The 17045-nt window shown below is 48.7% G+C and overlaps 1 protein-coding gene across 1 annotated transcript in view; it reads left to right on the forward strand.

The window, feature by feature from the left end:
- Tmem132d (transmembrane protein 132D) overlaps positions 1-15304 on the forward strand; it is a 638373-nt gene extending 623069 nt beyond the window's left edge. Inside the window, 4 exon segments of the mRNA NM_198727.2 lie at positions 3138-3343; positions 6778-7051; positions 9386-9577; positions 14034-15304. Of these exon segments, the coding sequence (NP_942022.2) occupies positions 3138-3343; positions 6778-7051; positions 9386-9577; positions 14034-15215 (1854 nt within the window). The 3' untranslated portion in view covers positions 15216-15304.
- Positions 15305-17045: the final 1741 nt, after the last annotated feature.

Consider the following 17045-nt stretch of genomic DNA (forward strand, 5'->3'; position numbering starts at 1 on the left):
TGCCCCAGAAGCAAAAGTTGTTCGCCTTGAGAGACAGGGGATACATTGTTTTCCTACACTGTATTAACGTCTCCAGTATCAATGTGAACCCCAAACTAAAATTTTATAAACCTTAAATACACACAATGAAATATATTGATAAAATGTGAATTTAAAATAAAAGATCAGTCCTGGGAGATGGGTCAGTTGGGAAAGTACATTCTTGGAAAGCATAGGCCTGAATTCAATCCCCCAAACTCCCATTAACAAGCCAGGTACAGCAGTGCACACTGGTAATACCAGTGATGGGGAGGCAGAGATAGGAGGATCCCAGGGGCTGGCTGGCCAGCAAGTTGAGCCTAATTAGTGAGCCCCAGCCCACTGAAAGGTGCTCTCTCGAAGGAAATAGGCTGTCTTCCTGAGAATTCACCTCTCCATAAACATTTTCTAAGTGGATAAAAAGCGTGATTCATACTCACAAATACCTCTAAGATGAATCCAAACCCTCCCAAGCACATAGGCTTAGGAGAGCTGTGTCCAGAAACCAACCACCACAGCCTCCTAGGCAGAAAGAGACACTTGTCACTGGTGTTCACAGCTCATAGCCTGTGATGGTCACACCCGCACTCAGCAGCAACCAAGGCAGAGGCAAGCCCCTGACATCCTGAAGAACCGGAAATCACGATTGAGCAGCTCACTTGACTATCTCAGAGTATAGGACGTGCACTGTACCACATGGGCGTCTTCCGAGAACCACAGACAGATTCTCAAGCCCCCAACCCCACTCATGGCAACTTGTCTTGGCCCTTGACTTAAATAATACCTCAGACACCCACATGTGAGTTCAACCCTGATTCATGGACACAAGATGCCCTGTGCACGGCTCTTGACCCACAGACACGGGACATTGGTTCTGTGCATAGCCCTGCTCCAAAGTCCCCTGACCTTGTTTGCACAACTCTGCCTCACAGACCCTGTAAAGCCTCCTCTCCTGCACCAACACTTGCCCCTGCCTTCTGTCACCTCAAGGAATAAACACTGGGTTAAAGAGCCAAGATGAAGGCGGTTATGTACTCAACACCACACTTGGTGCACCCCAGCCCTCACCTCCTTCAATGCAAAGGCAGGCCCTGTGGCTCTCTCTCTCCCTGGATGAGCTCCAAGTGCCTTTAAATGGGTTGCCTGTTTGTCAGGAAAGCCCTGAGAGTTACATTCAGGAAGGACTCAGTTGCTCTAAAAATTAGTCTTATAAGCAATTCGTCACCGCATCCTTTCTTCCCCTCCCCCTCTCCTTTCTTCTTCCTTCCTTCTTTCCTCATTTCTCCCTTCTCGTCCTCATCTCTTTCCTTCCTGTCTCCCCCTCCCTCATTTTTCCTCATCTGCTTCCTCCTTTCTTCCCCCCCGCCCCCCCCCGCCTCTTGCCTCACATCCTGACCCCTTTCTCTCTTTCAAGGACTCTGATCCTCTGCAAATGCTCAACCTGAAGTATAAATGGAAATCTGGAGAGAGAGAAAGGGCCTTAAATTAAAGACTCCCTGGGCCCTGAAGCAAGGCAAGCTCTGTCCAGACCACAAATTATAATAAGCCAGCCATCGCTAGTCCCACCGGACAATGCAATCAGATTTAAGTACTTTTGCTATTGGCAGACAGTGAAGATGACAAAGTCCTCCTCTGTGGAGTCAGCTGCCCATTTCTTTTCGTTCTTACCAATCGACCTCCCCACTCAGGCTGAGCCTCACAAAAGCCTGTCCCGTGTATCCAGCATCCACACTGCCTCTACAGCAGACAAAAGCACATTCATTAGAAAGGCCTTTGTGATCTCTGCACAACCTACTCATTTCTGTCTGCTTCCCTTCACACCCCTTTAAGAGTTAAAGGTAGGTTTTTCATCCTTTGAGATGGGAAGTAAGAGCCCTGGGCTGAAATGGCACCTCTTGAGGGGGCAGGGAAGACAAAGTCCCTTACTCTTCAACGTGGCCCCGGTGTGTCGAGAATCATCCGTGTCCTTTGGTCTTGGGCTTATCATGTGTGAAGTGCTGCTGATAATTGTACCTGCCTCCTGTGTGGTCCTGAGGCTGAGATGATACTGGGTGAGCACAGCATCCATCCCTGACCTGTATCATAGTCAGTGGTCAGCGGATTCCTCTCACCTGCCTTCCTTTCCCTGTGCCAATGAGTGAAGCACAAGTGAGGGGACCCATTCTCATCCCAGAATTCATCTTCCTGTTCCACTCTGGGTCTACTCTCTATGAGAACAAGTGAGGTGCAAGTCAGCTGGCTCTTGGAAGAATGCATTTTTCCCCTTGTAGTTCTGAAGGCCAAGGATCTGGGCTCAGGAAAGAGGAATCAAGAATCAGTCTGGGATTCTTTAGCTCCCAATCTGACTTGCCCCATTCCTTACCCTCCCTGATCTCCATGCTCGTAGCACAGCCTCCTACCCCCATGGCCCACAGTGTCTGCTCCCTCCCCCTACGTTACCAATATCCTTCTCAAAAGAGCATCTAGAACAGAGCCAAAACCACCCCAAACACTCAAGGCTAGTCCCCACCAACAAAGAGCCTTCACTTTGAGGCTAGAGAGATGGCCCAGGAGTTGAAAGTGCTTACCTTGAGAGTGCGTACCTCTGAGTTTGGATCTCCAGAACCCACATAAATACTAGGTGGGCATGGTAACATGCCTGTGATTTTAGCCTCGGAGGGCAGACACAAGGGATACCCAGAGCAAGCTGCTGGATGAAAATAGCCATTTGGGTGAGTTCTGAATTTGATTTAAGATTCTCTGCCTTAATGATAAGGTGGATGATGGGTCAAGGATGGATTCTTGGCATCAACCTTTGTGTCCCACATGCACATGTATGTATACACACATACACACACACACACACACACACACACACACACACAAAGGGAAAAGTAAATCAACCATCAAATAAATAAATGTATATGACTTTACTTATCAATCCAGTAGATGAAAGATCCTTAGTCACTTTAGCAGGATCTGCTCTGGTAGCAGTTGCTTCATTGAAAGCAACTGCCTGTGCCTGCTTTCCCTCACAGTGATGACTCCCAAACATGGCACTGCCCTGTTCCCTGGTCTGTGGACTGTGATGAAGCTCACCGCCCCGCCCCCGCCCTGCTTCTCTCCCTCCTCCCTCCCAGGTTTCTGACAGATGTGACTATGTCTTCGTCAATGGGAAGGAAATGAAGGGCAAGGTGAACGTGGTTGTCACCATCACCTACCAGCACCTGAGCAGCCCCCTGGAGATGACAGTGTGGGTGCCACGGCTACCCCTGCAGATCGAGGTCTCAGACATGGAGCTAAACCAGATCAAGGGCTGGCGGGTCCCCGTTGTCTCCAACAAAAGGTAGGTGTATATGAATGTGTGCATGTGTGAATCGCACACATGCATGCGTGTGTGCGTGTGTGCGTGTGTGTATGTGTGTGTGTGTATGTGTGTGTGTGTGTGTGTGTTGTGCATTGGGTATCCGCAGCAAAAAGTCATGTCCATGATGGTTAGACTTGAGGAGAGAAGCAGGCAAGTAGCTACTCTTCAGGCAAGAGTAATCACTTTGATTTAGTGGGACCAAGTGCATAGACTCTGTCTCCCAGACACCTGGACCCCAGCCACAAGCACCATCTCTTGAAAGATGAGCCTGGGGAGGAAGTCACGTGGATGAGGCTCAGGATAAAAAGAGAACTAACCGACTTTAGGAAGAAGCAAGGAGCAGATGCTATTCCGCGAGCCAGAGCCGAGGTTCAGAGCTCTCGGCCCCGGTGAGAAGTCTGAATTTTGTCTGCCATAGCGTAGCTGTCACACCCTGAGGTAGAGTTTGGTAGAGAGGTGAGCCTCCCATCATCCATCAGAGGGCCAGATGAGGACTGGGGAGGTAGAGTCACAGTGCTCAGGCTCTCCCTTCTGAATGCCACTGCGGGGATGCCAGTGTATGCAGCCATGTGCTGGAGACATTTCAAGTGTCGGAGTAAGCATGAGCCCTGTCACATAAGGAGAAACTCCTGCAGGCTGTGATAGCAGAGGCGGCGATCTGAGGTCACTTCAGAGGGCCTTATTAGTCTTCACCTTTGAAGTTCACCCCTCTAGACCTGTGACCTCTGGAAGAGGCTATAGCTGGAGGAGAAAGGTGGCAGGTACCACAGACAGTCGGAAGATGGTCCTTGGAGATATTTCTTTGGAAAACTTGGATGCTGCAGGCTAGGGTAGATGGTGGGGTGGATGGTGATGGTGATGGTGATGATGGTGATGATGATGATGATGACGACGATGACGACGACGACGACGACGACAACAACGACGATGACGATGATGATGATGATGATGATGATGCAGTTGGCAGAGAACTAGCCAGGTCTGGTGAATGGTCATCTCAGATAGCTGATGGGCTCCCTGAAAAGTGGGCAGTTGATGTTGAGGTATGGTGGGAATGGGCCAGTGCAACAAGACATCAGACAGTGAGGGGACAGCTGACATCTGTCTGCCTTGATGAGAGTATCTTACTACCCCCACGGTAAACGCTCGCCTCTTTTGGGTGACAACCCAGTCGTATTAGCTGTATATTACTGTATGTCCTGGTTGGCTTTGACTGTTAACTTGACACAGCCAAGAATCATCAGAGTGGAAAACCTCTATTGAGGAATCGCCTGGGTCGGGTTGGTCTACGTGAATGTTTGTAGGGAGTTGTCAATTATTAATTGCTCACTCCAGGCGGCACCATTTACCACACAAGTGGTCGTGGGCTATATAAGAAAGCTAGCCTAGGGACTGGGGATTTAGCTCAGTGGTAGAGCGCTTACCTAGGAAGCACAAGGCCCTGGGTTCGGTCCCCAGCTCCGAAAAAAAGAACCAAAAAAAAAAAAAAAAGAAAGCTAGCCTAAGTCAAAAAGCCAGAAAACAGCGTGGGTCTTTTCTTCAAGTTCTCACTTGAGTCCCTGCCCCAACTTCCCTCAATGATGGATTCTGAACCTGGAAGTGGAAGCCAAACAAACCCTTTCCTCCCAGAGTTGATTTTGGTCAAGAGTGTTTTTTTATCAAAGCAACAGAAAGGAAACCTGAACAGTGTGTGAGGCAGGGCCTTAATTTAAAAACTCAGTATGGCTTGAAGAATGGTGGGTTCAGTCTCTCAGATTCTGCACGGGAGCAGCTGGGTGTGGCTTAATGAAGTCCCAGGAGCTGAGGTCTCAAACGCTGAATTCCGCTAGGGAGGCTCGCACCCATCTGGGGGTTCTTGCAGAGAAGGCTCACTCTGGCATTGTTCCCCGAGCTCCCCTCCTCGATAGCTGCTGATCAGTCGAGACAAGGTGCCTGCCAGGTAGATGTTTCCCTCAGGAAGCTCAGAAGACAGCAACTTGCTTCATCAGAGTGGGCCAGGGACACAGAAGCCCTAGAAGAACCCAAACCACACTGATGTCAGTAGCTTAAAAATCCAGTCATAAAGCGAGGTACTTGGGAAGCTGAGACAGGAGAATTAGCGCCTTGGGTACGTAGTGGGACCTCATATTAAGAAACAAATAAAAGGTCTCGTGAACTCTTGTTGCAGTTCCCAGTTAACCTACTCTCTGATCAAATCAACCCAGAGGTGGCAGTGAATTCCTTGCTACCCAGCCTAAGGTTCTGGGTTCCTAAATGAAAGACCTGTGAGAGCACACACACACACACACACACATGCGCGCGTGCACACACACACACACACACACACACACACACACACACACACACACAAATGACTGGGCCAGTTCTTAAGCTCTATGTGACTAAAACCTCCCCTCCTATAGCCCTGAGTTATTACATTCTAAAAATCTATAGTCCATCTTTGCTCCCCTAGACCCAATTGGGGGACCCCTGAAGCCGCTCTTCTGCTCTTAGGGGATTGGTATGCTCCCTCTTCTGCACCTCTCAGGCCTGGTCCTTCCTTACTCCTTTCCTATCCCCGTCCCAAATCTAAAGTCCTGCCTCTGTCTTCCTGCCCAGCCATTGGCCGCTGACAACTTTACTTACCAATCAGCATCAACACCTAGGGGACAGGGCCCCTCAGCCTCTTATGTGCAGGCATGCAGATTCCCATGTAATCTTGGGAACCCAATTAACATAATACAAGCTTTAGAGCAAATCCACAGCAAACTCTTCCTTCCCAGAACCATTACCTGAATGTAAATCCTTCAAGAGCCTTTGACTCTTGATATCTATTGGCAAGTAATGGCGACTGGGGGCAGAAAGACACTGTCTTCAGTGGTTCGGCCACTGGTTAAGATGCCCAGATTCCTGTAACTTAACTCTCACATTTGTCCCTGGAAGTAATACTAGTGAAAATCACTGGTTCGTCGCCCAAAACAAGAGACACAAAAGTAGAAAGGCTGGTTAATATGAGAAAGAGCGGCAGGGAAAGGGGATGAGAGATGGTAATGGTGGGGATAAGTATGACTGAAATACATCATGCACATGCGTGAAAATGTCCCAATGAAACCCATTATTTTATATCATTAGTATAGAGTGATTAAAATGTTGATGATGGGAGGGCCTATCCAAACACTTTTGAATAGAGATATAAAATGCAATCTGTGCCTAACAAGAGGGGGTGGTAGAGAGTAAAAGCCAGGAGGCCCGGGTCTTTGGGAAGATCTTAACCACTTGTCCTGCACCTCCATTCTGTCCAATCAGAACTCTTGTCACACCAGTGGGTGGTTAAACTCCCTGAATCTTCTGCGCATGCCTGAGCCTTAAGCTGGCCAGAACTCTTTGGAGGGAGACTCCCAAAATGGCGCCCACAAATAAATACTTTTTGACAGGCCAGCTCGGGACAGTGAGGAGGAAGATGATGACGAGAAGAGGGGCCGAGGCTGCACCCTTCAGTACCAACACGCCATGGTGCGAGTCTTGACCCAATTCGTGGCTGAGGCACCTGATCCCGGGGGACACCTGGCCCACCTGCTGGGCTCTGACTGGCAGGTGGACATCACAGAGCTGATCACTGACTTCATGCAGGTGGAGGAGCCCAGGATCGCTAAGCTGCAAGGAGGGCAGATCCTGACTGGCCAGGAGCTGGGCATGACCACTATCCAGGTGAGGCTTTTTGTACTCCTCTCTGCCAGGGGAATTGTTTAACTGTTGTGGCTCAGGGGGCTCACTTTAATGAGGTCACCAACTACCCAGTTTGAGCGTGACATGGAACAAGGGCCCTGAGACACCTCACACAACACATGGGAGACATAGGGCTCCACCTCTTATTGGTCATGTCCCCTAACCATGGCAGGTCTTACTATATTGAGAAGCAAAACCCTAGATAAAAGTTCACCCTGCCTGAATCACAGGACTGGTCAGTTCCTTAATACTGATTGTAGTCACCTGAACCTTCTATCCCTCCACAACTGAGAGTTTTCCCTTGACCTATACACACATGACGACGACGACAACAACGATGATGGTGGTGATGATGACGACGATGAGTGAAAACATTTAATGTTACTTATATCAAATAACTAAGAAGAAAGTTGAAAGACAATGTCAACACCTAAAAGCCCAGGTCTAGATAAGGGTTTGTCTTATCTAGGCTTTAAACACGATTCAAGTACAGAAAGGAATTGTATGGTGACAAAGAGGAAAAGAATGGCCTTCCTATGCAGGCAACATAGAGACTGTGTCAGAAGGGCATCCAGTCCTAAGACCACTTCACTCAGTCCTATGGAGTTCCCAAGTGATAAACTCATTTATTCACATTCTTCTGGGAACTTTCCTCTCATGCTGTCTTAGTTAGGGTTACTGCAGTGAACAGACATCATGACTAAGGCAACTCTTATAAGGGACAACATTTAATTGGGGCTGGCTTACAGGTTCTGAGGTTCAATCCAGTATCATCAAGGCAAGAGCATGGCAGCATCTAGGCAGTCATGATGTGGGAGGAGCTGAGAGTTCTACATTTTGTTCTGAAGGTAGACAGGAGAAGACTGGCTCCCAAGTGGCTAGGAGGAGGCTCTCAAAGCCCACACCCACATGCCACACCTACTCCAACAAGGCCACACCCACTCCAACAAGGCCACACCTACTCCAACAAGGCCACACCTCCAAATAGTGCTGCTCCCTGGGCCAAGTGTATTCACACCACCACACATGCCCACTGCCATTTGAATAGTCAAGACAGACAAACCAAAGGTGACGGTTGGATGAAACATGAGCTCTGGGGACTCTTTGAAAAATTGGTTTGTTGAAATGCTGCCCCCAAACTCACTGGTCCAAAGAGCAAATGAACAAAGAAACAGACCTAATTCACCCAGGAGCACTGAGAATGCATAGAACGTGGAGAAAGCCATGCTCCATGATCACTAGAGGTGTGCAGAGGGAATCGAGACTGAAATATCAATATCAGGTTGGACTCAGAGTGGGTGTGGATGGGGCAGGTATTATACAGGGCAAGTCAAGATTTCAAGATGCCACTGGATCACATGGTTCAGTCTCTCTAAGTGTAGAACTGAAGTCTGATGTATTGGTGAAAGCCTTTACAGTGCCAGCACTAGGGAAGTAGAGACAGAGCTCTACGAGTTCAAGAATAGCCTGGTCTACATAGCAAGCTTCAGGCCAGCCAGGGTTAGACAGTGAGACCCTGGCTCAAAAGAGAAAACATTAACTGTACAAATGAAGGTCCCAGAGCTGGTGATAGATTATAGATGATCTTTGAACCAGGAAGCCCTACGCTCTATTTTGAGGTTTGTTTTTATTTATTTTTATTTTATGTATATGGGTATTTTCCCTGTATGTATGTATGTGCACCATATACATGCCTGGTAGGGCCAAAAGGGGATGTCATCTCCTGAAACTGGAGTTACAGATGTTATAATCCATCACATGGATTCTAGAACTGAACCCAGGTCATCCACAAGATGCTAGTATTCTTAACCACCAAGTCATCACCCCAGCCCTAAGAAGCCCTACTTTATGGTACACGTTGGCTGTCCCATGTGAGATAGAAATAAATATCCAGTTAGGGTGTCATAGTCATGGTTTTCTGGGGGGACATGAAGCTGTTTGGAAGTTGCATATTTTTAAATAAGGGTGTACCTGTAACAGCAGGAATGGCCTGTACTGTGTACAGGAGTCACCGCACTCAAAAGAACAATGACACTAATCCCTCTTGCTGAGAATAAGGGTAGGACACAGTGGCAACTGGAGTTGGTGTGTGGGTATTCGAAGGGTAGCATAGACTCGCTCCATGCTATTATGTGTGGAAGACTGCATCATCACACTTCCATGACTAAGGCTTAGTTTAAGAGGAGGCCTGCTTCTGCTCTCATTGGGGGCTCCCTGTCTCTCACTGTCCCTGCATGCCCTCATTCACGACGTGCGATACATAGAGCGCTGTGACCACCAAGAGCCTCCCTTTGTCATGTTGGCTCTGCCCCTCAGATCCTGTCCCCTCTGTCGGATGCCATCCTTGCCGAGAAGACCATCACAGTGTTGGATGAGAAGGTGACCATCACAGACCTCGGGGTCCAGCTGGTAACAGGACTGTCACTATCCCTGCAGCTCAGCCCTGGGAGCAACAGAGCCATTTTTGCCACTGCAGTGGCTCAGGAACTTCTGCAGAGGCCCAAACAGGTAAGGAAGTGATGCTTAAGACACACATCAGCTGAGACTTACCCCATGTGAGGTCAGCACACAGTAGGTAAGGTCAACTAAACACCAGGTGAGGTCAATATACACCAGAGAAGTCACTCATTAAGTAGACTGTTGTGAAAATTTGTAATCCCAATCAGGGGGTTTCTACCCCGCCTTTGACCATTTAGTTTCTGAATATAAGACACACACAACCTTTATATGTATAAAAAGCCTTAACCAGCACAAGAGCTGGGCAGATATCCACCCTCCTTATTATTAAAATCTACTTTCCTATCTATAACCCCAAGTTATTACTTACTATGTTTCATCTGGGCTGCTCTTAACTCCAATTGGCCAGCCCTCAGGGCTATGTTTTCACGACTCACCTAACTCATGGTACCTTCTCCTCTATTCGCCTTCTTCTCTCTCTCCCTCATGATTTTCCTCTGACCCCCCCAAGCCTAGGAACCCTAAAACCCACCTTTGTCTCCTCTGCCCAGCTGTTGGCTGTGAGCATCTTTATTCATCAATCAGAAATAAACTATGGGCAAAGTCACATAGTGTCACTTGGGTCTATGTGCGAACTCTTCTCTGGGGCAACCAGATCTCAAAGAACGAGTGTTAGAGTACAAGCAGCATCAGGCCAACCTACCACAGTAGACTTCACACCAGATGAGTGTCCCATTATGAGAACCCCACAGCAGGTAGGGGCTCTTACCAGGAGATTCACAGACTCCAAACAGACATCACGTATCTAGTGTTTCTTGACTGCAAAGGAGCTATGAATATGTGTTCCCAAAGCCCTTGCATCATAGCTCGCTGAAACAGTGAGCAAAGACTACAGCAGGTGGCCAACAGTCACTCAGAGTAGAATCTCTGATGGGATGCTCCCCTGTCCTTCATACTCAAGGGTACTAGGGTGAGGGGTCTGGGTGGGTCACACTCTCCTCCTGTCTAAATAGCCCTGACTAGCATACTGACCTCACCCAGCAGTGGGAGGGAAGTAGAGGCAGGATCCGACTCAGGATTTTCACTGCCTGCAGCCAGATCTCAGCAGGTTTGGGGGCTGAGCTAAAGATTATACTACCTCGTCTTGTTGCTCAGACAGAAGTAGGGAACCGATGTGAGGTCATATCGTTCTCCTCTCTTTCTTTGAAGGCAGTGTACTAATAGACTGTGTTAGGTGTATAGGTGTGTATCAGATTTCTGTTGCGGCGATAAACACCACATCTAAAAGCAACTTGGTGAGGAAATGGCTCATTTGACTGACAGCTCATGATTTAGCATTGAGGAAAGTAAGGGCAGAAGCTCGAGGTAGGAACTGAAGCAGAAGCCATGGGAAAATTCTGCTTCCCGGCTTGCTCTTCATGGCTTACTCAACCTTCTTTCTTACACCACTGAGGGCCACCTTCCCAGAGGTGGAACTACCCACTGTGAGCTGGGCCCCCTCACATCAATCCTTAATCAAAGAAAGTGCTCCATAAAGTGGCCTACAGGCCTACAATCTGACGGAGGCATTTTCTCATTTGAAGTTACCTCTTCCCAGATGGCTCTAGCTTTCTCAAGTTGACAAAAGTTCAGCCAACAAAGGACGTATGTTTGTAGATGTGCCAGTTTGGGTGTCTTATATATGCTCATGTATGTGTCTGTATGTGAGTATATGCGTATTCTGTGTATTGTATTATCCGTTATACATGGTTTTGTGTTGTATATGTGCCTACGTGTATGTCTATATGCCTGTGGGAGCAAACTGTGCACTGGGTGTATGTATGGGAGAATCTTGCTTATGTATCCTGTATCCTGTGTTGTGTGTATCATTGGTTGTATACATGTTTGGGTATGTACCTGCATGTGTACTGTGTACTTGTGTGTGTATGTGTATGTAACATGTATTGCTTGTGTTTGTAAGTATACTCTGAAGTGTACAGTTTTATGGGGTGTGTGTGTGTGTGTGTGTGTGCGCGCGCGCGTGCGCGCGCCGACCCAGCAGTTTTTGTACAGTGGATCTGCAGATAGAATATGATTACCTTCCTATTCGGAAGTGGACAGACATTCTTTCTTAGATGGAACATAGAGAATGAGGTGAACTTTACAGCAAAAGACAGCAATCAGTCCTCTCTGCATGGGATCCTATTCATCCAACTCATAGACAGACTTTTCTGGAAGCTTCCCTACCCATCAGAAACCCTTCCTCCATTGTTACCTTCAGTGGGATGGTCGCTAGACTCATCGTCCACCCTTGAATCACCAGGCATCAGCAGAGACTGACCATACTCAGAGCAGGAAGGACACAGAGGTCAACTCACGACCTCAAGCCTTCTATCTTCCAGCTGGACCTGGACCTCAAGTTTCCCTCTCAGGTGCTAGCCAGTCATTACGCCCCGATCACACAGTCTTACATAGGGGATTTGGGATTTAAAAAAAAAAAATGAGAGTTGATATTCCTAGTAACAGATACAAATTCTTGGCAAAACATCAACCCTCCTTTTGTTTAGAGGGACGGACACCAGCCTGCAAAGTGCAGATAGGAAAGAAGAGAGATGAGCTTTCTGCCTAGCTCAGTGGATGATAAAATCAGACCGAGACCAGTTAGGAATTAAAAAGTGATAAGACACAGCCAGAATCGAGATAATCCATCCCTGACATGCTGAGTGTCACCTGCTCCCCTAAGGGTAGCTCCGGGGTTGGTTGCATGATCCTTGGTCCCCTTCTACAGCTTGGCTCTGACCTGACAAATTCAGAAAGCTAGGCATCCATGCGCCTCCCCTGCTGAGATTTCCTGGCACAATAGAGCAGGCTGGTGGATCAGTGCCGGGTCCTGGGAAGTTTCTGTGCTACATTCTGGCCCATTTCCCACACAGCGACGGGTTCAGGCTAACAGCTGACAAAAGGAAGGTGTGGAAGCCACCAACTGCCTTCGAGGATCTTGCTTTGTTCCTTCCAAGCTAAACCCCATTTGTGAAACATTTACTTCAGTCACCCACCGGTAAGGGCTGTGAAGATGGGAAAGAGAGAGAGAGAGAGAGAGAGAGAGAGAGAGAGAGAGAGAGAGAGAGAGGAAGGAAGGAAGGAAGGAAGAAGGAAGAACAAGAAGAAAGACAGACAAGAAGAAAGAGAGAGAAGGCAGGAAGGCAGGAAAGCAGGAAGGCAGGAAGGCAGGAAGGAAGGAAGGAAGGAAGGAAACTCAGTCTGAGTTTCTTCTTTCAGATATAGAGGAGAGAGGGAGGGGGAGGGCATAACCCCACTCAGTGACGCTCAGTTAAAAGGAATATCATGGCCGTCTCCTTTCTAACTAGCTGAAGCCAGCAGGTAATGCATGGGTCTCTTGGGGGCTGTTTCCAGGCTGGGCTTGAATGTGCATGTCCTGGGAGATGGAGACAGGGCCTGGGGCAGAGCAGGCTTTTCAGGGAACCTGAGGAGGAAGAAAGCAGTGGAAGTGCCCATCCCCCAGCATCCCCAAGATCAAAGGTTTTACTATGAAGCTGCTGGCTCAAGCTATGAATGAATGGAGTCATCTAAGCATAGAGTGTAGAAGGCAAAGAGATGGAGACACACAGAGACCTTGGCTGTAGGCTGCCTTTGTGTTCCCCAAGTGTTCTCATTGGTCGGAATGGAGGCAAAGTCCCCTACTGTCTCTAGCTGGCTTCACACCTACCTTAAGTCAAAGCATTAGCTCCAGGTGAGCACAAGCCAGTTATGTCCAAGAGAAGGTACAACCCGCGAAATCATGGCCTGTGGAGCATCTCTCCATCCAGATCAATGCCCTCGATCTGTGTTATATGTGACAATGTGACTGACTGGATGCTACGATGGAGTCAGATGGTGTGATGACCACATTAAATTTATACCATGACAATCATTGAGGAGCCTCCTTGCCAGCTATACTGTTTTCACACGCCATTTATAGTTGTACAGAAGTAGATCCTGGGCAGTCCCTGAGCCTGTCTGTCTTCTAACAGATAAGAAAATTAGTCGATCTTAATTTTTTTTTGAGACCAAGCTACCCCAAAACTCTTTACCTAGTCAAGGATGTCCTTGAACTCCTAACCTACTGCCGCCTCTTCCTGAGTGCTGAGATTAGAGCTGCATGCCTACCTGGCTTAATCTGCTGCCAGGGACGGAAGTCAGAACTTCACACTTTCTAGGGAAGCATTCAACGAACCGAGCTATGTCCCCAACCTCAAATTCCAATCTTATTTTGGAAGGCTTAATCTGACCCTATTTGTCCCCTCACCCCCCCCCGCCCACCTTTTGGTTGTTTATAGTAATTCAAACCCTCCTATGTTCTATGGTAGAGCTTCTTGTGGCTTTCTCTACACTGTCTAACTGACTTTTCCTTGAAGTCACAAGAAAATTACACACACACACACACACACACACACACACACACACACACACAGAGTGCCTATTTGCTGAACCTCCAGACACATGTTGACCCGCCTCTCTTGCTCCACAGGAAGCGGCCATCAGTTGTTGGGTGCAGTTCAGCGATGGCTCTGTCACACCCTTGGACATTTATGATGAGAAGGACTTCTCCCTGATGGCTACGTCCTTGGACGAGAAGGTTGTCTCCATCCTCCAGGACCCCAAATTCAAGTGGCCTATCATTGCTGCGGAAAACGAAGGACAGGGGGCCCTGGTGAAGGTAGAGATGCTGATCAGCGAGTCTTGTCAGAAGTCTAAGCGGAAGAGCGTGTTGGCTGTGGGAACAGCCAGCATCAAGGTTAAATTTGGACAGAACGATGCGAACCCCAATGGCAGTGAGAGCGGACATCTTGGGGCTGGGCTTCATGTGGAGAATATCAATGACAGGAGGTCCAAAAAGCCTTTTCAGGAATGGGGGAGCCCTGAGGGACCATACTACAGCAGCTCATCCATGGGACTCATGGAAGGATGGGGCAGTACAACTAAGAGGCCAACCTTCCCGAAGAAGGAAGGCCAGGGAAACCTGTTAGATGACATCATCCTCTCGCAGACCATGGCCACAGATCTCACCAGCTTCCCAGACCAGGTGGACCTCCCTGGGAGCAACGTGGGCACTGAGGAACATGACCCTGATCAAGCAGCCAAGGGGCTGAGTGACCTCGAAATTGGCATGTATGCTCTGCTGGGTGTCTTCTGCCTGGCTATCTTGGTGTTCTTAATTAACTGTGTGACCTTTGCCCTGAAGTACAGGCACAAACAGGTTCCCTTTGAGGAGCAAGAAGGTCTGAGTCACTCTCACGACTGGGTTGGGCTGAGCAACCGGACAGAGCTCTTGGGGAACCATATGAACTTCGCCTCCTCCCAAGAGGAGCAGATCACTGCCATTGACAGGGGTCTGGACTTTGAGGAGAGCAAACTCCTTCTCAGCTCAAACTCTCAGAACAGCATCAACGGACAGCTGTTCAGGTCCACAGGAGCCATGCTCACAGATGACAAAGAACAGAAGAGCGAACCCCCTACGTCCCCTACCTCCAAAAGGAAAAGAGTGACATTTTCCACATTCTCCGCCATCTCCTCAGACGACGGGTGTCCTTCTGGGAACACCATGGTGTTGAGTAACGAGGATGATATTAAGTGGGTCTGCCAGGCCCTGGATCCTGGCGAGTGCCCAGAATCTCACAGTTGCATGGAGCGGCTACATGAGCACGTGTAACAGAGACACCAATGTTGTTCTTACCTTTCAGCCTTTAACCCACTTGGGTATGGGGAGGAGACCCTCACCCAGGGGAGAAATGAGACAAGAGGACACCACAAGGGCAGCACTGTCCATAGAACCCTGGGAAATGGTCGCCTCTTAGCTGGGGAGACCCGGGATCGGTACCCACACACAGGCCATAGTGCACGATGATTCTTAAGAGGTTTACTGTGCATGGCAAGATGTTGTCAAATCTGAACAAAGAGGCGTGTTTAAGGGTTTGCAGGGAAGTACTCTCTCAATTTGGTTTTTTTTTTCAGATCCATGCCGCTCCGATAATCACTATTTAGACCATGAAAAAGAGGGGGGGAAAACGGGCAAGGTTCAGGTTGAGCGTGCATGGATCGGAGGGAAGAGACACGGCATCTGAGTGGATCAGCAGGGCTGACTCTAAGTGTACTCACAGGCAGACTGTAGAACTGAAGCTGGCTGCCGGAAGCAGGGTATTGAGATGGTAATTCCCAAAGATGGGGTCCAAGTTGACCAGGAATTATTGACAGGCCAAGGAAGAGGTTAGCAGGGCAGAAAGGAAATGGGTAAATGAGCCCACAACTGTCTTTGGAACTACATGACAAGAAACACACACACACACACACACACACACACACACACACACACACACACACACACATATCATTGGAGCAACTGAGAAAAGTTCCCTGTCTGTAGAACCACATGGCTCCTTATACAAGTTCACTAGATCTGAACTTGATCACAACACTCTATTGATGCCCTTCAGCCATTGATTATTTGTGAGTGAGGAAGGGAGGGTGATTCCCAGATTTTGCTCCCCGCCTCAGTTCCCCCTGAACTTTGTACCAACTTCAGGTGGCATTCTATAGAGGGGGGGTCCCAGAGGGGGGTCCCAGGAACACAATTCCCTGTAAAGAGATTAGTCACCAGAGTGCGAACAGGACTCCAGGTGAATCCCTACCCCCACCCCCTGCTTTCCTAGAAACCACAGAGGGCCTGTTTTGTGATAGGCTCTGCTGCCGCTCATGTTGGGTCTCCTGCCCAAGAATTTCTCATCAGGGTATTAAGACAGAGCCATCTGTTTAGTTGTAGACTGGCCCTTCTGAACTGTCAGAGGTGAGGGTCAGGAAAGTGGGCTTGCGCATGCTTGGACAGCATGAGAGAGATGAGCGGGTATACGGAGGTGTATGTGTGTGTATGAGGGTACGTGTGTGTCTGTGTGCGGGTGTGCATATAGTGGGTAGCTGTGTGTCTGTGGAAGCTGTGTGTGTGTCTGTGGGTGCATGTTCGGGTGTACCTGTTCTTACAAGCACTTGGAGCCCAAGTCATCCCTGAAAGGATTAATTAGCTTGCTTAACGTCAAAATGTCTCTACGATTCCTCAGATCCTAAGCCTATGAAGATGGTAGGAGAGGCATGATCGGGGGGGTAGGGGTGGGGATCCTCCCACCCCAATCCTGGTCTCACTGTGAAGTGAGGATGATGGGTTGAGGAGTAGCTGTGACCGTGATGGGTGAAGGAGACTAGTCTCTGGGTATTTCTAACACCGTCATTTACTTCCCTTTTTCTTTCCGGTTACTTTCTGTCTTTATTGCCTTGTCTTTTTCATCATCCCCCTTTTCCCTCCCCCTCCTCTTATTATTCTCATCCCCACCATATAAGAAAACCTCCCTAGAGGATGGTGAGTCCCACCTCCTCTTCTTCCCCTCAGACCCTCTCCCCTCTGACTGTGGTGCTAATCCTTTTGTTCTGACAGCCAGCAAGCCACCCAGTTTCCCCCCATCCACGCCCCCCCAGCTCCCAGGAGACTCTCCCT

Source organism: Rattus norvegicus, chromosome 12 (assembly GCF_021556685.1).
Source record: "Rattus norvegicus strain SHRSP/BbbUtx chromosome 12, alternate assembly SHRSP_T2T, whole genome shotgun sequence".
In the NCBI taxonomy this organism is placed as follows: Eukaryota; Metazoa; Chordata; class Mammalia; order Rodentia; family Muridae; genus Rattus; species Rattus norvegicus.